Source organism: Pelodiscus sinensis, chromosome 2 (assembly GCF_049634645.1).
Source record: "Pelodiscus sinensis isolate JC-2024 chromosome 2, ASM4963464v1, whole genome shotgun sequence".
Lineage (NCBI taxonomy): Eukaryota > Metazoa > Chordata > Testudines > Trionychidae > Pelodiscus > Pelodiscus sinensis.
The window spans coordinates 242,257,778-242,280,374 of NC_134712.1; the positions used below are offsets into that span (position 1 = coordinate 242,257,778).

The 22,597-nt window shown below is 46.2% G+C and overlaps 1 protein-coding gene across 4 annotated transcripts in view; it reads right to left on the reverse strand.

The window, feature by feature from the left end:
• The window catches only part of DPP6 (dipeptidyl peptidase like 6), an 865,367-nt gene that overhangs the window by 170,537 nt on the left and 672,233 nt on the right, over window positions 1–22,597 (reverse strand). For all 4 annotated transcript variants that reach the window (XM_075922772.1, XM_006129324.3, XM_075922771.1 and 1 more), the window contains exon 7: window positions 3,039–3,120. In XM_075922772.1, coding sequence (XP_075778887.1) covers window positions 3,039–3,120 — 82 coding nt within the window. The remainder of the gene's footprint in view (window positions 1–3,038; window positions 3,121–22,597) is intronic.

A 22,597-nucleotide genomic window follows, 5' to 3' on the forward strand; every position in this document is an offset into this window, starting at 1 on the left:
GGCCCTGGGCGCGCGGCGCTTGCAGGGGGGAGGGGAAAGCGCTGGCCCCAGGCGCGCGGCGCTTGCAGGGTGTTTGCGGGGGGCCCTGGCCCCCCGGGCATGTGGCTATGGCGGGGGGCCCCGGCCCCGGGCAAGTGGCTATGGGGGGGCCGCCCCCGGGCGCGCAAGTGTCCCCGCCCCCTGGGGCCCGGCAGGCGAACGGCCACGCCCCCTGGCGCCCGACAACCTCAAAAGGTTGGGGACCACTGTCTTAGACCCTTACCAACTTTTTTCAAAGAGAAAAGAATATATCAACAGGACTCAGCAGTGGCTTCCCTGCTCCCCGCTCCCGGCCACCTGCAACTGTGGGCTGCCCAGCAGCCCAGCCTGTGTGGTTCCCCTTTCCCCCACATCCCTTCAGGCTCAGGGAAGCACTGGAGCAGGGAAGCCCTGGCAGAAACCAGCCATTGGGAGCTGCTTGTTAGAATAACAGGCAGCTAAGAAGAATCACACCCCCTCCCTGGCCTCAGTTATTCATGAAGCACATGGCCAGGCAAGTAGGCTGGCTGGCTGGCTGGAAAACATTTTAAGCTCTGCAGGCAGGCAGGCTAGTTTGGCAGCTGACAAATAAGTCTCTTGGTCATAGCCTGCTTCTGGCACAGCAGTCCTTTCCTGCCCCCCCCCCCCATATACCCAACCATCTATCCCCCTCTTACACCCATACCCCTCCCAGATCTGGCACCCTAATCTCCTGCCCCAGATCACAATCCCCTCCTACCCTAGGTCACATCCCAAACCCCTGCAGTCCAATCCTCTGCCCTAGGTCATAACCGCCTGCTTCATCCCAACTCCCTCCTGCACCCCGGTGCCTTACCCTAAGTTCCCTTCTGCACCCAGCCTCCATTCCAGACCCCGCATCTCCTCCATTAATATCATGGAAGAGTGCAACCCTTGAACACTTTCCAAAATCTTGGAGTGCCCCCTCCATCAAAAATTATTGCCCACCCCTGCTCTTAGAGTTGCCAGCTTTCTAAATGAACAAAGCCAGAATTCCTTGGTCTACCCCTTCTCTACACGTCCATCCCATCCACTCCATCCCCTCTCCCTCCGTTGTTCACTCTTCCCCACTATTACTCACTTTCACTGCTTGAAGATGGAGTGAGAGAAGGGTGTGCAGTAACAAAAGGAATCTTCTACAAACCATTTTTCACATGTATGGAAACCCATGTATCAGTACTGTTGTTATTTGTGCAGTAGCTACTGGTCTGCCACTGCATCAAGGCTAACTTTTCTGGTGAAGTAGAAGACAAGTATCATTCCTGTGACTCCTACAAGCAACAATGTTGAAGAGGGGAGTTAGGTGTCAGGAATGGCAGCCACTACCATTTCCTTGTCATGAACCACAGAAGCATGTGTAAGGCTCCTTTGGTGTGTTGGAAACCAGAACATAGTAATGCCACATGCTGAACATTTTGACAGCTAGCCTGTGAGAATGTTTCTTGAGACTAGAGAAAAACAAGTGTGGTTTCCCTGGTCAGTTTTCAAGATTAATTTTCAGTGTACAAGTCCATTTGAACATGCAGTCACACAAATGGCTCTAGCAGATGATAATCCCTTAGAACTGGCTACAGCCACTTTCTCCAGGAAAGTACAATTTAAATGAAAGGTGATGAATTCTCTGGACAAACTTTCATGGCTTCCTCCTCCCCCCTTCCACAAAGAAAGTCTACCAGCCTGCAAGCAAATCTTAAAACAGGTTTTCTATAAAAGCAAAAACATCATGGCTTAACTACCTGGTTCACAGACTCTGTGGCTGCCACCATTTCATTGTGCCTTCTGAGAGAAAGTGAAAGTCAGCAGCTGAGATACTAGATTTGCAACAGGAAATGAGGGCAGGGATTCTTGCTTTAAGCAAGGACAATCCCAACCTCGCAGGAGCTGTGAGCTGACATAGCTGAGATTGCACAACTTTCATGGTGTGGAAACCTGCATTAGCCTGAAGAGACCATGACAATTTTGTAAACAAAACACCCCCAGGTCTACATTTGTCCATTTCACAAGCATCCCGATGCAAATCCAGAGTCAGTCTGGGGAAGCTGCTGTGTACACATCTCTCATCTCTACAAAGCTCTGTCAATCTTAAACTATTAGTCTTAAACTATCATTTCCCTGCTACTCCAGAGGATGATGTCCTCTTCCGACTCTGCCAAATTACAGTGTTGCAAATCAGGGGACACACTACGGAAACAGAAACCTCTCATAAAGAAGTGATGTTTCCCCCAAAATATATTGGCAGACTTGTGACAACAGGAGAATTCTCCTGATTTGATTCTCCCGACAACAGGAGAATCAAATTCAGGATCTCAAGTCACTACCAAGAAAATGCTACTTTTCTAGATTTTGCCTAATCAGCAGCTTGCACTAAATCTATTGAGTTTCCTACTGTAGAATACTACTACATAATATTTGTTATCATTAAAAATAATCCCTATACATGTTTTCCCTTTCAGAAACATGAAGGACTGATCAACAGGAGGGACTGGAGGCAGGGCATGGAGCAGAGTAAGGCAAAGCCAGCACAAAAGGAGACAATTTATAGTAGATAAATGGGGAACAAAGCTTTGGCAGCAGTGCCCACAGAACACCAAATATTATTAATTATCTGCACTGCAAATACATTACAGTGCTGAGGGGATCGTGGCTTCACTGTGCAGTGCTGTACAAACATGTTTTGATATTGGGCACATGAGCAATGGTATGTGCCGGCCCAAAATGGCAATACATCCCCTTGCACTGAGTGTCCTACATGTACAAGTTGGGTGTGTGCTAAAAAGTTGGGGTCACCACATTCAGAGATGACTTAGGATTTAAATAATATGGGGACAATATACTATAAATGCTCCAGACATATATTTTCCATGTTGTTTGTAAGAAATCAACCAGTTAAAGATGGTTCTAGAAATGAGGTGAGTTTGCACAATATGCATTTTTAATTATTTTTTTAAAATTAGAACAGTATGTGTTTGTAAAAACTCATTTGCATGCATGTGCTATCTTACCAGTTGTTGCCCCTTTGGACCCCATCCAGCGTATTGAAGCTTTGCATTACTAACTTCAGGTGGATACAAACTCTGGGCGTCCCTGCAAAAAGACAAACAGATACTTTAGCCTCTAGAATTTCATCCTTTACACTTACCTAGTCCCTACTTTGAATTTCTATCTCATCCACTTCCAATGTCAGCTTCTTTGGGTAAAACTTGCTAGTACTTACTACTGAATTTCAATGACTGCTTAATGTGTAGTCAGCACTACCTGTGGCACAAGAGTTGGTATGATCAGCTGACATATCTCTTGTCACTAATATAAGACTGAAATGTATTATTTCTTCCATTAACTAGCCTGAGCCTTAAGTATTAGTGAAGGGAAAGCAAACAAAATAATTGTATTTATCAACACTTGCGATAGCCACAAAGGACAAACAATAATTAGGTCTGGATCACACTGCCATGAGATAATATAATTTCATCTTCTTCTCCCTATGGCTTTTCTGCCTTATAATTTCCTTCAGAACATGATGGTAGGGAACTTTCACATCTCTATTGCTACTTCATAAACTTGGCTTTCAGGGGGAAAGCTGTTTATAACACTGAATCTCAATCTGTTAAAAATAAAATTGAGATGCTTTTTCTGTTTCTTCAGCCGTTACCTTTGTTTTAGAAAAGAACATCAGCAGACATAGCAAATGCAATAAAAAATAATGCACTTTGGTAAATGTCAGGCCTGCATAATGTCATCTTGTCACATGACAGCATGATGTTTCCCATTGTTTTGATGGTATTTATAATCCCAATGCAAATAATTATTTTTGATATTTTGCAGTCACTATTACAACCCTTTTTATTTACATCATAACTCTAAATAAGAATAATAATAAAGCTTTCATATAGTGTTACTCATGGTAGCTCTCAAAGTGCTGTTCAAAGGAGAGCAGAATCATTATTGTCATTTTATAGATGAAGAAACTGAGGCATAGAGCAGCAAAGTGACTTGTCTAAGGTTACACAGTAGGCTGATGGTAGAGCTGGGAATAAAAGCCAGATGCTCTAAGTCTTAAATCAGTGATCTACCACTAGCCCACGCTGCCTCTCTTCTTTTATTTGTATTACTTATTTCCTCCTTAAACATATTGTTTTTTTCTTGCCTCTTTTAACTACAATGAAATGAAAGACAATAATCAGATACCACCAGTTAAATCGAATTATTTCTAAAAATGTGTTCCCTTTTCCCTTTTAGACTGGAAAACACTGAGGCTCCGTCTATACTGCAGGCTTCTTGTGCAAAAAATGTTTTGCGCAAGAGTTCTTGCACAAGAGCACATCCACACTGTCATGTGCTTTTGTGCAAGAGATGTGCTTTTACAGAAGAGCGTCCATGGCACTGTGGACGCTCGCTTGCGCAAGAAAGCTCTGATGGCCATTTTAGCCATAGACGTTTCTTGTGCAAGAAACCCGTTGCCTGTCCACACTGCCTTCTTGCACAAGAGCTCTTGCGCAAGAGGGCTTATTCCACTCGGGGGGGGAGGAATAACTCATGTGCAAAAAGTCCTCTGTTTCAACGGTTTACTGTAAATTTACTTGAGCAAGAACGCGCATGCAGTGTAGACGCTCTGCAAGTTTTTGCGCAAGAATGGCCATTCTTGCGCAAGAAGCCTGCAGTGTAGACAAAGCCAATAAGTCCACATGCACCATGTTTTCTGGTTAATGATATGTATTAGGGCCTGATCCCACTCTCTTTAGTTAGTGAAAAATTTATTTTCTTCACTGTGGGGGGATTGTGTATGGGTATGTCTACACTACAAAGTTAATTCAAAATAACAGCAGTTATTTTGAATTAACTTTAATAGCATCTATACACGCAAACCGCTATTTCGAAATAAATTCGAAATAGTGGAGCCCATGTTTCAAATTTGGTAAACCTCATTCTACGAGGAGTAACACCAAATTCAAAATAGCTACTTCGAATTAAGTGCTGTGTAGACACTTAATTCGAAAAAGGGGGCCTCCAGCCCTTCCCAGGGAGCCCTGGTGGCCACTCTGGGCACAACCAGGAAAACTTACTCTCCTCTCCCCCAGCCCCGGAACCATTAAAGGGGTAGACCCTGGCCACAGTAACTGTGCCAGCTCCAAGCCTGCCAGCCCAGAGCCAGCAGTGGCCACCAGGGCCCCTGATCCAGTGGCCTCAAAACATGAGCCAGCAAGCCACTGGCAGCCAGCCCTCCACCGCTCCCCAGGAGCAGTCTGCCAGCTCTCAGGAGCCTGACAGGGGCTGGAGAAGGTGGGCGCCTTCCTGGTCCAGGGTGGAGATCATGGACCTTATTCAAGTTTGGGGGGGATGCCCCCAATTTCCATGATCTCAGCCCTAGATGGAGGAACACGACCGACCGCCTATGGTAGGATAGCTGCCAGCCTGGCCACCAAAGGTCACATGTGAACCCAGGAGCAGGTTTGCATGGAAGGTTGGTCCAGCGAGACCCCCAACCCTGAGCTCTGAGCTTCCCCTCCCTCTTATTCCCCTTGCTTCCTCCTTCCAGATCCCTCCTCCCAGGTTTCTCCCACCCCTCTCCCATCCTCTCTCATCCCCTCTCCCACCTCCTTTTCCCAGTCTCCCCAGAGGTTCATCCCCCACCCTAGTTTTGTTCAATAAACCCGGTTTCTATTTTTGAACATACGTGTCTTTTATTTGACATCAGGAAGGAGGGCTAGGGAGGGATAAGTGGAAGGACGTGAGGGAGGAATGGGGCACGAGCCCCTAGTGGGGAGGACTGGGGAGGCTCTGAGGGCTCCTCGGGGTGGACGCTCTCCCACAGGGACTCCTGGATCCTGACAGTCCCCCAACAGACCCCCTGGATGGCAGCCTGCAGCAAGTGCAACAGGGCTGATGGCAATGACCCCACGAGTTGCACCGGCGTGCGCAGGGGCAGTTCTGGCTCCATGTGGCCGAGCGCTGTGGTGTCCCGAGTGCGGGCACTCAGGGCACTCCAAGACAGGACTGCTTTGCTGTCCCTCATCGAGGTAGACAAGCAAGCGGGGTACCCTGAGAACTGTCTGTCTGGGTTGGGGGTAGGGTCCCCTTAAGTAGGGAGCTCAGTTAGCCTCAGGCAGCAGTCCCACACACTAAGTCTTAACCTGATGCCCTGCCGGCACTGGTTCCGGACAGCCTTAACTTCGGTTCAGGGTCCACTCAGTGTGGACGTGCTATTTCGAAATAGCAAAACACTATTTCGAAATAGTTTTTGTGTATAGATGCATTATTTCGAATTAGCTTAATTTGAATTAACTATTTTGAATTAAGTAAATTTGAAATAACACTGTAGTGTAGACATACCCTATGCGAGTATCTATACAGCAATAGCGTTATTTTGAAATTATTTTAACATAATGGGCATCTTATTTTGGTGTTGGTAAACTTCATTCTATGCCAGATAATGTCTTTTCCAAAACAGCTATTTGGAAATAGGGGTTGTGTAAGATTAGCCCTTCCCACGGTGTCCTGCTGCCAACTCTGTCTACACTCAGTCAGTCTCTGTGGGTAGGTCTACACCACCACCCTAGTTTGAACTAGGGTGGTTAATTGTAGTCATACGGAGTTGCAAATGAAGCCCGTGATTTGAATTTCCCGGGCTTCATTTGCATAAAGCCGGGCGCCACCATTTTTAAATGTCCGCTAGTGTGGACTCCATGCCGTGCGGCTACACGCGGCACGGACTAGGTAGTTCGGACTAGGAAGTGAAACGAGGAGTAACGGTAGTTCGGACTAGGAAGCCTAGTCCGAACTACCTACTCCGTGCCGCGTGTAGCCGCGGGCACGGAGTCCGCACTAGCGGACATTTAAAAATGGCGGCGCCTGGCTTTATGCAAATGAAGCCCGGGAAATTCAAATCCCGGGCTTCATTTGCAACTCCGGTTGACTACATTACCACCCTAGTTCGAACTAGGGTGGTAGTGTAGACATACCCTAAAATCCTCCTTTCCCTGGAGCTCTTAAAGCTGCAATCTCAGGGGAAGGGCTTGTGGCACAGAGGAGGCCCTGACAGCCCTGAGCCACCCAGCAGCTGCCACAAATTTGGAAAAATGAGCCAGTCTGCAGCTCCCACCCAACTCTGCACTGCTCCCAGGGAGCAGTCAGACAGTTCCCAAGAGGCATGCACCCAGGGATGCCAGGTGTCCAGTTTTGAACCAGACAGTCCAGTATTTGAGCTTTCTTTTCAGGAAACAAATTGAGAAAATATAAATTAGAAAACATAAATGTCTGGTATTTTCTAAATAAGGTGTAATGTAGATTGTGATGTAATGTCAAGTGTGTCCGGTACTTTTGTTGAAACCATCTGGCAACCCTACATGCACCTTACTGGACTGGTGCAGAGATCCTAGACTTCATTGAGGTCTAGGGCAAGGAGGCAAACCTCCAGGATAGAATACACAGAATACTAGAACTGCAAGGGACCTCGAGAGATCATCAAGTCCAGTCCCCTGCCCTCATGGCAGGACCAGTCACGGTTTATATCATACCTGATAGATGTCTGTAAAACCTGCTCTTGAATATCTCCAGAGATGGAGATTCCACAACCCCCCTAAGCAATTTATTCCAGTGTTTAACCCCCCTGACAGTTAGGAAATTTTTCCTAATGTCCAAACTAAGCCTCCCTTGCTGCAGTTTAAGCCCATTGCTTCTTGTCCTATCACCAGAGGCTAAGGAGAACAATTTTCCCCTCTCCTCCTTGTGACACCCTTTTAGATACCTGAAAACGGCTATCATACCCCCTCTCAGTCTTCTCTTTTCCAAACTAAACACGCCCAATTCTTTCAGCCTTGCCACATAGCTCATGTCCTCTAGACCTTTAATCATTCTTGTTGATCATCTCTGGACCTTCTCCAGTTTCTCCACATCTTTCTTCAAATGTGGTGCCCAGAAATGGACACAATACTCCAACTGAGGCCTAATCAGTGCAGAGTAGAGTGGAAGAATGACTCCTTGTGTCTTGCTCACAACACTCCTGTTAATGCATCCCAGAATCATTTTTGCTCTTTTTGCAACAGTGTAACACTGTTGACTCATATTTAGCTTGTGGTCCACTGTGATCCGTAGATCCCCTTCTGCTGTACTCCTTCCTAACCTGTCACTTTGAAGCCTTAAAGTTTTGTAACTAAGTAATCAGTTAGTTATAATGAATGTATGTTATAGAAAAAGGTTTGGATTAAACTTAAATACAAGATGTAGGCCTCAGACAGGCCAGGCAGCTTTGTTAACTTAGCTCCAGCTGTTTGATGTTAGCATATTGAAGTGAAGAGGCGGAACATTGTAATGCATAGTGATGCTAGTGTTAGATAAAGCTTTGTGATAGAGAGGAGGGTGTTAACATGTTGAAGGACCTTGTTAAAGTGACTAGAAGTACCCTCTTCTGTTCCATGCTGCAATTATGCTAAATATATTGTTTGGGTGAATGACAGAAAGAATGTTTGAGAAGAGATTATTACATGCCCAAATGGTCAGAGGAGGTGCCGGGAACTCAGTCCAGCAACAAACGAGTTGTCAATTGGACTGGAGCAGATTGACCGGCCCTCAAGTTAGTGGCAAGCACCCTTTGATAGTGAACCGATAACAACTTTCACCCTCGAGGGTCATTAACATTTGTATATCAAATGACTGAGAGAACTACCTCCCGATTAGAAGACTGATTGTGATGCGGAGTGACTGATTGTGATGCGGAGTGACTGATTAAGTTTAATAAGGCAAAATGCATAGATTTACATGGAAGGAAAATCCTATAAATGATGGGGTGTCTTGTATAGTTCTTTGGGTTCCTGTCCTGCCAAGTGGAACATCAGTCCAGACTGACAAGGACCCAGATCCTTCCTCGCACCCGACCTATCTGGCCAATGGGTTGGGCCGAGCAACAGACTGGTAACTATTCCATCAGCAGGGCATGGGCGTGGGCGTGTGTGTGTATAAATGCATATGCTACTTTGTTATATTGTCAATAAATGTGGCGTGTTGCCTTATCCCCCTTAAAAAGATCCCGTGTGCTTCTTCTAAGCATAATAACTTCCCATTCGGTATGTGTGAAATGGATTGCTCCTTCCTAAGTGGAGTACTTCGCATTTGTCCTTATTAAACTTCATTCTATTTACCTCATACCATTTCTCCAGTTTGTTCTGATCATTTTGAATTACGGCCCTATCCTCCAAAGCAGTTGGAACCCCTCCCAGCTTGGTATCATCTGCAAACTTAAAAAGTGTTCTCTCTATGCCAGCATCTAAATCGTTGATTAATATATTCAACAGAACCAGTCCCAAAACAGACGCCCGCGGATCCCCACTTGTTATGCCTTTCCAGCATAACTGTGAACCATTAACTACTCTGAGAACTGTTATCCAGCCAGTTATGCACCCATCTTAAAGTAGCCCCATCTAAGTTGTATTTGCCTAGTTTATTGATAAGGTCATGCGAGACCATATCAAATGCCTTACTAAAATCTAGGGCTATGTCTACACTACATGTGTTGTTGGAAGAGGCAATGCAAATGAAGTGCTGATTAGCATTTCCTTGTGCTTCATTTGCATGATCTCTTTTGATCCAGTTTTGCGCAAGAGGTTTTTGCCCAGAGAGGCATAAGGACGTCACACAAAAAGGGGATTTTGCACAAAACAGACATGTCCATACTGCAAAAACCTCTTGCACAAAAACGGATCGGAATAGATTATGCAAATGAAGTGCGAGAAAATGCTAATCAATGCTTCATTTACATTGCCTCTTCCGACAAAACACATAATGTAGACATAGCCTCGGTATACCACATCCACTGCTTCTCCCTTATCCACAAGACTTGTTACATATCAAAGAAAGCTATCAGATTGGTTTGGCATGATTTGTTCTTTACAAATCCATGCTGGCTATTACCTAACACCTTATTATCTTCCAGATGTTTGCAGATGGATTCCTGCTGCATTACCTGCTGCATTATCTCTCCTGGCACAGAAGTTAAACTGACTGGTCTGTAGTTTCCTGGGTTGTTCTTATTTCTCTTTTTATATATTTGCCCTTTTCTAGTCCTCTGCAATCTCCGCACCAGACACAGGAACATGGATGTCTATGGCCAGATGGCCAAGAACCTGGCCACCAAAGGACACATCTGCACCTAGGAGCAGCTACAGATGAAAGTCAAAGAGCTCCTCCAGGCCTATACCAGGGCCCAAGAGCACAGTTCCTGCTCTGGGGTGGAACCCTACACCTGCCCTTACTTTGAGGACCTGAACTCCATTCTGAGGGGCAAGGAAGTCCCTCTCTGCCACCCCCAGTAGAGGACTCAGGGCTCAAGATGCCCGTTGTTATCCTCTGGGGGACAGAAACAAGGAGGATGAGGAAGAGGAGGAGGTGGATGAGGCCAGAACCATTACCCTCCTGACCCTCAAGCTGGTACCACACACACTAGATGTGTCCCAGTCATTGTTTGAGGCCAAAGAATCCACATCAAGTGAGTGCCATCAGGTTCCCTATGCATACAGGGTGGAGGGGGCAGGAAGCAAGGGACTAGGACGTGCACCTCACTCAGCCTGTGTGTCTTGGGGATCACGCAGCAGCCTGTGCAGCATCACTGTGGAAACAGCCCCCAGCAGGCTGCACCAGAGGACCCTTGTGCTAATGGCCACAAGGAGTCTGGAGAGGCCTGCCATACTCATGGCACCTGGGTAGGACATCCTAGTCCCTCCAAACACCACCACTAAAAGGAGGCTCGGGATATGGACACACACACACATTCTCAGTGGTGCCGCACATGGCACACAGGCATGCCCGCAATCTCGGGGTAGCATCAACTCCCGGAGACAGGGCGGCAAGGCACAGGAGCATCTGCTGCTCACACACCTCCCTCCCCAACACCCTGTCCCCCTCTCTCCAGGTGGGCAGGGAAACAAGCCCTCTCCCTGCAGGATGTCACCACTGCTGGACCCGGCGGGCGTGTGGCACGGAGGAAAGCCCCAGCTGCCCCATGCCTCCCGCCCCACCTGCAGGATCCCGGTCTGGCCAGCACCTTCACATGCTTGCTTGCCCCCGGGAAATAGTGAGGCTAACCCCCCTAGGAACATCTCCATTTTCCGGCTAGAGCACACATGGCGTTGCCTTCGTTTGAGCTGAGAACTCTCTCTTGGCTCAGAAATGGGGCTAGGTTTCAGGCACAGTGCTTCCTGAGATGACTCTTTACTCCCTGGAGAGCGCGCGCGTGAGAGCACACACGCGCACACACACACACACACACACATACACACACACTCTTTATTCTCTGCATCCAGATCAGTGCAAGAAGGGGGCAGTCGACACCACCCGGGGCTGTCTCCTGAACCCAAGGGACCCGCAGGCACCGGAGACCCATGGATAAGTTCCAGAGGGAGCACCGCGCAGCACCCCGATCCATGGAACAGACCATAGACCGCAGGTGTAGCCAGACAGGAACCCCCCTGTCACATTCATTTTTGCTTGCCTGGAGCATACAGGGCACACAGAGCAGTAAAAGCCTTGAACAGAAGGCCCGGATATGCAGGCTGCTGTGACCCTGGATGGCTGTAAACAGAGATACGTCAATTGCTGACCAAGAGGCTGCCAAGGAATGCCCTTGACTGAAACCTATATCGATATGAACACACACTGTCCGGGGGAGGAATCTCCCGCCAAGTAAAAAAAAAAAAAAATGTCCAGTACTCACAATTTAGTTCTCTCTCTTGCAAGTGTAAATTAACTTGAAACTCCCTTGTAAGAACTGGCGTCACAAAGACAAACCAACACAATTCGGCATCTTAGATAAGAGAGGATACGGGCCCCTATGGGTATAAAGATGGGTCCAGCATCACATTTACTCTGAGTGTCAATCTACCATCTATCTGCTGGTTGAGTTTGGTGTTTGACCTGCTGAGGTTCCACGGGGATGTCCACCTTGTATTTGTCTTTCCTAGGAATTGAGGGACTGGCTCTGGCTTGACCCGCTGGAGTCAAGAGGCACAGAAAGGGGTAAAAATTGTACCTGGATGTGGTCCTTTGTCTTAAGTGTACACATAGATTTAGAGCTCTTTAAAGATTAAGCTGTCACTTGGTACCATTATTTCTATTTTCTATCTTTATTTTCTTTGTAACCATTTTTAAGATCTATATTTGCTAGCAGTTAAGAAATAGAGCAATAGCTATTGCAACCATATGATTTATAAGCTTCTTTAATAAACCTGTAACTGTTTAAGCTTTAACCTGACTCCTTCAGTTGCTGTAACAGAACCAAGCACAATTTAAAAGAACTTCAGCCAGTCATAAGGGACAGATATAGGAAGAGCTGGGCATTTGGATCGTGTCGCTTCCAGGGGACAGATCCGTAGGGACATCTCTCAGCCTTCCCTAGGCTGCCCGCTGCGAAGGGATCCTGTATCCTAGCAGTTAAAATCTGAGATGTAATAAGCTCTTCCTATAAACTCTGGGGTGTCTGTCAGCCTGTTGGCTGCCCTCCTTGACAGGACCCCGGTCCTAGCGGTAAAGACACGGACGTTAACTTCTCGGGGTGCCCTTCAGCCTCCTAGGCTGCCTGCTGCGATGAGACCTTGCGTCTCAGCAGTTAAAGACTTGGGTGACACACACACACACACACACACACACACACTGCCCTGACCATTGGCTGACAGCAGGCTACAGGAAGACATCCAGCTGTGGCAAGATTCCTGGCGGGAGATGCTGGATCAGGGCCACATCATGGGCACGGTGTGCAATCCCTGGTTACCAGTGTACTGCCTGCTCCTGCCACTGCTCCTCCTGCTTTTCCCCCCACCACAGCTGTTGAGGCCCCCACACCTGTAGCGGTGGGACCTCCAGAGTCAGGTGCCACTCCCAGCCCTGAGCCTTTCCTCACCCCATCTCCCCTTTTCTGCCTCCAAGGTTCTCACCCCCCATTTATCCCCCTCTCCCAGGTTCTTTCCCCAGTTCCCACCTCCAGTTACTTGGACCCCAAATAAAAAAACAGAGTTTGTTTAAAAAAAAAAGTCTGTTTTATTGTCTCTGCAGGGGAGGGAAGGCAGGGATGTGGGAGGAAAGACAGAGGGGCTATGCACATGCCCCTGGTGGGGAGGCCTAAGGGAGAGTCCTTGTGAGGGGTCTTTGTGAGAAACTCTCTCAAGGCCTCCTGGATGTGCACGGCTCCTTGATGGGCCTGCTGGCTGGCAGCCACATGCGACTACTTGAAGGCCCTGTCGATGCAGTCAGCCTCTGCCACTAACCCTGGCAGGAACACCTCCCTCTTCCTCACAAATTATGTGGAGCACACAACTTGCAGCCACTATGTATGGGATGCTCTGCTCCCTGAGGTCCAGCCGGGTAAGGAGGCATCTGAACCGCACCATCAGATGTCCAAAGGCGCCCTCAACGACCACATGAGCCCTGCTGAGCCTGTCATTGTAGCATTCTCTGGAGTGGTCAAAGTGGCCAGTATAGGGTTTCATGAGCCAGGACAAGAGAGGGTAGGTCTTATCCCCCACCATGCACATGGGAATGTCCATGTCCCCAACCCTGATAGTGTGGTTGGGGAAAAAAGATCCGGCATGCAGCTTCTGGAACACGCTCAAGTTGTGGAAGATGCGGGCGTTGTGCACCATCCCCGACCACTCAACAAAATGTCTGTGAACTGGCCCCGATGATCCGTGATGGTCTGCAGGACCATCAAGAAGCATCCCTTCTGGCTGATGTAGACAGAAGCCCGTTGGTTGGGGGCCCGAATGGGGTGGGTGCCATCAATAGCTCCTCTCTCTCACAGTTGGGGAAGCCCAGGTCCACAAAGCCGGTGATGGTGTCTATGTTATCGAGGTGAATGACCATGTGCAGCAGGATTGTGTCGATGGCCCTCACCACCTGTAGAAGGAGACAGACAAACAAACATAGAAACAGAGAATTAGAGGGTGGCTAGAGTCCTCAGGAAGTCCCTAAGCCCAACCCCCTCCCCCTCCCCTACACTTACTCCATCCCCCATCAAGGCTTTCTGAGGGTGGGACTGAAAAAATCTCCTGGGGAAGGGGCTTAACCACCATCCCTATCCCCCATTCTCCTTTTCCTTAGGGAACCCCATTCCAGCAGTCCACCCCTCCCTTGGGACAATAGCCAAGCGCACCATACCTGCATGAGCTGGGCCCCGACAGTCAATCTCCCCATGCCTCGGTAGCTGTCCAGCGTGGCGAGCTTCCGGGGGTGATGGCAACCCACTTCTGGAGGGAGATGACGGGTCTCATGTAAGTGTCCTGTCACCTGAGGGAAGGGGCGAGCCACTCAGAGCTCCAGAAAGGTGTCCTTCCTCATCTGGAAATTCTGGAGTCATTGCTGATTTCCCCACCGCTCCATGATGAGCCAGCTCCACCAGTTGGCACTGGTGTCCAGACGCCAGAAGCAGCAGTGCATTGTGTGTAGGGGAGGGCAGTCAGGATCCAGCAGTATGAGCCATTCAAGGAGGGCCTCCTAGCAGAGCAGGCAGTTGGATTCCTGCAGGACCTGGGAGGCAGCCTGCAGAAACTGCTGCATGAGGTGCAGCACAAGCTGCAATAGCTCAGATGTAGGTGCCCAGAGGTAGATCTGGCAACAAGTCAGGAGAGCTAAGGTGTCCGCAAGGGTAACTACAGCAAGCAAAAGAAAAGGCTCTGCTGTCCCTCAGGAACAGCTATACTGGGGTTTCCCTTTAAGCATGAGCCTCAGGCAGCAGCTCCAGGAAATAACTGCTGTACTGATACCCTGCCTGAAGTGGTTCCAGGTGGCCTTAAATGCAAGTTAGCATCCAATCAGTGAGGATGCTCTATTTTGAAATAGCTAAGCGCTATTTTGATGAGTTTTTGGTGTGTAGATACGCTATTTTGAAATAAGCTATTTCAGAATATCTCTTCTGAAATTGCTTACTCTGAAATAAATGTGCAGTGTAGACATAGCCTGGGTGTCCCCTTGGCTTAAGCTTTGCAGTGCTGGGGCCTGAAGATACTGGCAACAAAGGCTGTGTCTAGACTACATGCCTCTGTCGTCAGAGGCATGTAGATTAGACACATAGGCAAAGGCAAATGAAGCCGCGATTTAAATGATCGCGGCTTCATTTACATTTACATGGCTGCTGCGCTGAGCCAACAAACAGCTGATCAGTTTATTCCTCGTGGGATGAGGTTTACCAGGGCTGCCGACAAAGGGCTTTGATGTTGGCAGGGGAGCGTCCAGACTAGCGCACTGAGCGGACAAACAGCTGATCAGCTGTTTGTCGGCTCAGCGCGGCAGCCATGTAAATGTAAATGAAGCCGCGATCATTTATATCGCGGCTTCATTTGCCTTTGCCAAAACAACAACGACGGAGCCATGTAGTTTAGACGTACCCAAAGAGATGCAGAGCCATGTACAGCCTGTTCTTGGATGGGTGCACAACGGAAGGTAGAGTGAGCCTTTCCCTTGTGCGCCTGTCTGGAAGACAGCTAGAATACTGCTGCTTGCACTGCACAAGAACTGCAGGGTCCCAAATGGGGCATGGCAGGGTGTGGGTATAACTAAAGTTGTCACCCTGCTCTTGCCACATCAGCTGGTGGCCTTGTGCTTAAGGATGAACATGGAATCATAGCATCATAGAATCATAGGACTGGAAGTGACTTCAAGAGTGACTAACTCGTCCAGTCCTCTGCACTGACGGCAGGACTGTGCATTATCTAGACGAGGGGCGAGGAACCTTTTTTGGTTTGGGGGCTGCTGACCCACAGAAAAAAAATCAGTTGGGGGACGCATATAAGTGACAAGCAAAGTGAAAGCTCAGACTGAGAAGGAGAAAGACACTCCCCACATTCCCCTTGCACACCAGAGCCTAGGAGGGCCCCAGGCTAGTAGATTGTGTGCTCCAGCTCTGCAGGTGGGTGGCACAGGGGATAAAGCGCCAGCGCAGGCTTCCCAATACTTGGGGTGGGTGGGAGGGATCCCTGTGCCTCAGGGGCTGGATCCAGACAAGCCAGCGGCCCCATCTGGCTCCCGGGCCTGAGGTTCCCCACTTCTGATCTAAACCATTCCTGACAAGTGTTTGTCTGATCTGCTCTTAAAAATCTCCAAGCATGGACATGCACAATCTCCCTAGGCAATTTGTTCCAGTGCTTAACCACCCTGACAGGAAATTTTTCCTAATGTCCAACCTAAGCCTCCCCTGCTGCATTTTACATCCATTGTTTCTTGTCCTGTCCTCAAGGTTAAGGAGAACCATTTTTCTCCCTCCACCTTGTAACAACCTTTTATATATTGGAAAACTGTTATATCCCTTCAGTCTTCTCTAATCTAAACAAATCCACTTTTTTCAATCTTTCCTCATATATCATGTTTTCTAGACCTTTAATATTTTTAGTTATTTTTCTCTGGTCTCTCCAATTTGTTCACATATGTCCTGAAATGTGGTGCCCAGAACAGGACAGAATACTCCAGGCAATACCTAATTAGTATGGTGTAAAATGGAATTACTTCTCATGTCTTGCTTACAACTCTCCTCCTGCTATATCCCAAAATGATATTAGCTTTATTTTTTGCAACAGGGTCACACTGTTCACTGGTATTTAGCATGAGATTCAACATGACCCCCATATTCCTTTCTGCAGTACTCCTTCTTAGACAGTCATTTCCCATTTTTATTTGTCCTTATTGAATTTCATCCTCTTTATTTCAAACCATTTCTCCAGTTTGTCCATATATTTTAGAAATTTAATTCAATCTTCCAAAACAATTGCAAACTTCCAAGCTTGGTATCCACAAACTTTATAAATGTACTTTTTATATCATTATCTAAATCATTGACCTCTCAAGGTTTCTTCCAGTCCTGTGAGTTTATGATTGATGAAGATATTGAACAGAACCAGGGCCACAACTGATCCCTGTGGGACCCCACTTGATATGCCATTTCAGCTTGTTTGTGAACCACTGAGAACTGCTTCCTGGGAATGGTTTTCCAGTCAGTTATGTACCCACCTTAGGTTAGCGCCAGCTAGGATCTATTTCCCTATTTTGTTTCTGAGGAACATCAAATGCCTTTTTAAATCCAAGTTATATCACATCTGCCACTTCCCCCCTGCCCATCTTCAACACTTGTTACCCTGTCAAAGAAAGCTGTTAAGTTGTTGCCCCCCAATTTTAATAGGTGCATAATGTGTGTTGCTCTGGCATAACATGCATGCCCCCTGTGGCATTCATGCAATCTATATCCTCCATAGGCAGAATGTCTCCTGGAGCTCTTTCAGGATCAGTGCAAATTCTGCTTCCCTCAGGGCAGGTTTGATTATAATGGGCTTATTGTCGTCCTTATTCACTTTTGAAAGCTAAGAGCTGGGGAGCAAGGAAATGAATCAGTCTATCCTGAGTACTCTGTTCCCATTAACTTCAGTCACGAAGCTCCCAGTGACCACAATGGAGAAGTTCCACAGGTGGTTATGTTTAATTCTAGGGTTACATCCACTTTGGGCTTGTCTACAATATGGAAAAGATGGACTCTCTGGAGGTCGCTCTACTATCGTTCAAATTAGTGGATCTAGTGAAGACCTGCTAATTCAAACTGAGAGGGAGCTCCTTTTGGTGTCAATTGTCCTGCTCCTCATGAAGGAGTAAGGGAAGTCGACAGGAGCATTTGCTCCCATCAACCTCCCACTGTGTGGACAGCCCAAAAACATGATTTAAGATACGTAGACTCCAGTTACATAATTAACATAGCCGGCGTTGCCTATCTTAAGTCGACTTTCCCCTTTAGTGTTGACTAAGCCTTTATGCCTCAACCACTCAGCCATTTTTGTCAAAATTCCAGCAACATGATTAGTCATTTTGGTTACCTCAGCAGAGAGCAGCCTGTGTGTGGCAGAAATGTCACAAGCTGATAAATTATGAGAAATTTCATTGTGATTTACTGAGAGGAAAACACAATTTACTTGTTACAAAAATTACTTAGGGCAATTTTTTTTACCTGTGCCAATAAGATAAGCAACATATTTTAATATAATATTCCCACCCAAATGAACAGACTAGACAAACTACAAGAATCTAAACTCTCATAATACATCCAAGAAGGCACATGGAGCTGACTGATATGCATATCCATTACAACCAATAATTCAGACAAGTCATGTCAGTTCTGCTCACTGCATCATCTTTCAGGAGAGCTAAATTCTGTTACAATGAGAACTGCATCACAAACAAGATTTGGTAGCAGATAGGGGATTGTACAACAAAGAAGGATAAAAACCACCATTCGCTCTGCTGGAAAGGAGCTCTGCTAGTGACAAAGAAGCAAGAGTCATCCTCTGGGGCTCACACTAAAGACAAAACAAATTTCATCCGCTTGAAATTAGCTCCTAAGTTGTTTAGATGGACTGCCTGATGTTTGTGTAATTTAAAAAACAGCAAAACCACTGCTGCAGTTGCTCTTCTGTTCATTCAAACCTTTTGCTATCAACTGCAAAGATAAGAGATAAAATATTATATATACACTGAGTGGCTGAAGGAATAAAAGCCATGCATTCAAAGTAGTTGTTTTCAGTGCTAACCCTTGATTTCAAACCAGCTTGCTCAGTGCAGTGCATCACCACAGCATGGGCCAGATCTTAAAAAAAATAAAATAAAAAAAAACCTCATCAGCACAATGGGTCCTGAGCCCTTATGAAAATCCAGCCCCAACTGTGGGTGCCAAGCACCTGGAAATCTGATCCTCAGCTCATTCAAAAATCCCTGTTCAGTAGCTGGACCCCGTTCCTGTAGTATCTGAGTACCTTGCCTCATGCCTGTGAGACAGGGGAAGGCTATTATCCCATTTTACAGAAGGAAAACGAAGGCATAAAGTGACTTGCCCAAAGTTATAGAGGAAGCCCAAAGTTATACAGGAAGTTGTTGTCTCCTCAGTCCTAGACTAGCACTATAGCCACTGAACCTCTCTCCTATCTTAAACCTGGTCTACACTTGCAATGGTGCATATAAGCAGATACATGCTGTAGTGGAAGGCAGGCTGCATTGACACTTACTGCAGTGTAGCCACACTCAGCAGTGAAAGACTAGCGCAGGAAGACAGCAAGGAAAGGCTCCCGGCAGCTCTCTGCTGCTGGACATTTTAACTACCCTGAAGTCCACTGTTAAAAGATCTGCCAGAAAAAAAGATAAAATTCTACCCACAACATTTGTAGGTGGAACTGGCTACAATTCTGTATTGTTACTTCAATGGAAAAGCTGTTACTTATCTTCAGATTATTTCAGTTTTGTTTTCCTATTTGAATCCCTACAAAACAAAACTCGCCTTAGACTCACCCAGACATTTCTGATTCTCTCCTGGGTTTCCTGGCTGTTGTACCCCATACCTGTGGTCAAGAGTGCCTTACAGAAGTCGGAATCCCCTCAGTTGTGCTAAACTTTCCCCTGAAACTCTAATGGCGTTGCCTAATTTTTAGGTATTTGTGTGGCGGCCTGGCCAACCAAGCCTTCCTGGGAGCCATTACCTGCTTCTTCTGGTCTCCATTTCTTCCTAGAACTTACTCCTGGGGGAACTCCACACAGAAATTTAAAAATCCTGTGAACAATATTTTAAAACTGCATGTTTTGTCAAACCACCACAATACAATCGGGCAAGTTATTATTTTGGTAATTTAATTAAAATTTTTGGAAGCACTTGTGTCTAATATCCCCTCCCACTAACCCTTCTCAACTCCAGTCTCTGTAACCTCCCAACAGTCTCAGGCATCCCACTCTGTTCTGCCCTGTGCCTCAGCACCTTGCCTATGGGTAGGATGCTGTGAGGAAAGTAGTCACTCCTCCACCCTTTTGTGAGCTGGCTGCTCAAGCCCTCAGTCAAATGCTCTCTCCTCTGGTGCCACATCAGCCCCCAGTGTGCAAAAGGTGCACAGTACCTCCCTGGAAGAATTTATTTTCTATGAAAGAAAAATAAATCTGGAGGGGACATGAAGTCTGCACACACGCAGTGGTGCAGAATTTCCAACAGGAGTACACTGTTATCATTTGCCTGAACATCCCGACTTCTCAGAAGATCCTGTGTTTCTCACAGCTACTCATCTCCAGGCCTTGCAGTTTTTTCTGAACCTTCGCATGGTATGGAATGCTTGATAATGCCTGATGTTGAATTCAGTCTTCGTGAGCTTTTCTATTAGTTAGTTCATACCACGTTTAGTAATGAACTGTTTCCATTATAGATTTATATTTCATTGTACGTTATCCTTTTCTATAACCAAATATTGTACATTTGTCTTCATTTCCAACCAGGAAATCACTGAGAACACTCCCACAAAAGGTTTAATGTGTCCTCTTTTGTCCCTTAAATTTGTGATTGATATTAGTGATTAGGAAGTGATGGAACAATATTCACTGTTTTGAATAAGATATAAGATGGAATAGTGGATCAAACCTTCCCAATGCACCTCAGACTTGACTTGCTTCAACCCTTCTCTGGTAGGCTTAAGTATCTTTAGAAGAGAGACTGCTGAAGTGTTTCAAACAGTCTGGTGAATGTGTACAAGCAGAAGAACTGTGATCACTATAAAGTTAAGCGTATGTAAGATATCAGTAAAGCAAAAGGGAGCACAAAAGACATTGTTGAAGAGATTAAGATAAATAAAAATGTATCCAAGTACACAAAGAACCAAAAGTAGTGACTTGAGAGAGAAGGCAAATCTTTCAAAAGATGAGAAGGTTATTTGACAGAAGGAAAAGACACCGTTGCACACTTAAATGACTTGCTTATTTCAACATACACCAAGGAGGTGAAGAGACAGCTGTCAGAAAGAGAAACACTTCTCAGGAAAGAGAAAATACTGAAGGGAATAAATATTTGTTGGAACAGTTAATCAAGGACTCAAATGATCAGAAAATGCAGCACAAGGCTCAAGGATTCCCCCCATCCCAAAACAAAATAATGTAAGTTTTTATTTTCCACTGTATGTATCTTCCATGATATTTCAGACTCTCTCATTTAAGAGTGTGGGTGTGTGCATACATGAATGTATGTAAGCATACACACCCAAACAGATTTAAAAGATCTTATGAAATAACTAAGCGTTTTATTTTACTCCCCACTAAAGTAAGCCTGACAGTACTTTTCAATGATCAAAAAGAAGATGTAAGCAATGAAAGCAAATCAAACTCATTAAAAGTTCAATCAGATATATAGCAGTTCTGTGTTTTGGTCTTAACAACCAGGGATCCCACAAGTCTAACGCAAGGAGTGAATTCCACACAGGTAGAGCTTAACACACAAAAGCACCAGGTAACAATACAAGTCTGCCTGACACAGTCAGCAACCCAGTCAAATTCAACCACAAATGTAAGACGCTAACCAATCTAACTGACTACAGTCTGCCCATGCGTAAAACAATGTAATACAGTATTTGGTAGCAGGTCAGGCAAAATACTAATATAACATTAAAATCAACCATTTGCCATAGCAGAAGCCAGTGGATATCCATTGAGAATGATATACAAGTCATGGCACAGGCTGGTCTTTGGTGTGAAATTCTGCAAACACTGGAGCTGAGATTGGGAAAGCGTAAGGAGGTAACAATAATCTATTCCAGAGGATATGGAGGCATTGACTGGAATGTCTAGGTTTCTCTAAGCATCTTTAAAAATCTCATGGTGGGGATTCCTCTCCCCCTCCCCCCCCCCCCACCCTTGCTTATGGAAGGACTCTTTTATGCATTGATCTCACACATATATGATGGTGCAGAAGGTCAGTCACCTCCATGTCCCATTGCCTCCTCCCCTCTTCCATCCTCTTTGGTGGTTGTTCTGTGAAGCAAAGTTCTGTGCCAAGAGGTGGGATGGGAGAAGGAAGAACTGGCATGCCTATGTATCATTCCCCACTTCCAGTTTCAAAGTATCTCATCAGCTGGGTATCACATTATGTTTTCCACAGAGAGTCTGCTTTCAGCAGCAGCCAGAAGACCCCCTAGTAGCAGGGTGCTAATGCAACCATGCATGTGGGAAAAGTCAAGTGCAAGGAACCGGAGTCTGTGCGCCACACTCACATCATTGCATTCTTTAGGGAACAGATTATAGAGGTGAATCTTTGGCCCTCACTGAAACCCATGGAAGTGAGGAGGTGCTCAGCACCTTGCAGGATTGGGCCTAGAGGTTGCAACTTAAGGAGCACCATACCTTTGTTTGTGCCTTACAGTGTACTATGCACAAATCAGCATGTTATGTAATTAAATAATATTATATCTGGATTTTAAATGGGCGGAACAAACTGTCTGAACCTACGCTGTGCATAGTTGGAAATGGTAATCAAAGCTCACGTTTTTATGGTCTCTTTCCTGTGGTAGGGGCCACCATGCAAATGGATCTCTTGGGGAAATGCATCTGGTTCTTCCAACCTCCAAAAAATGCAGAAGAGTCCCAACTAAGCAACAATCCTCTCTTCCCCCGTTTTCTCTTCTTGGTGGTGCGAAACAGAAAAGCAAAACAATTGAAAGGGCTTCCACAAGGTTGGGTGGCCTGCTTTGTGTGGAATGATGGTACTGTAATCGAATGGTTTCTCTTTTTCCTCTGTTCTTGTTTTTTCTAACAGTGCACC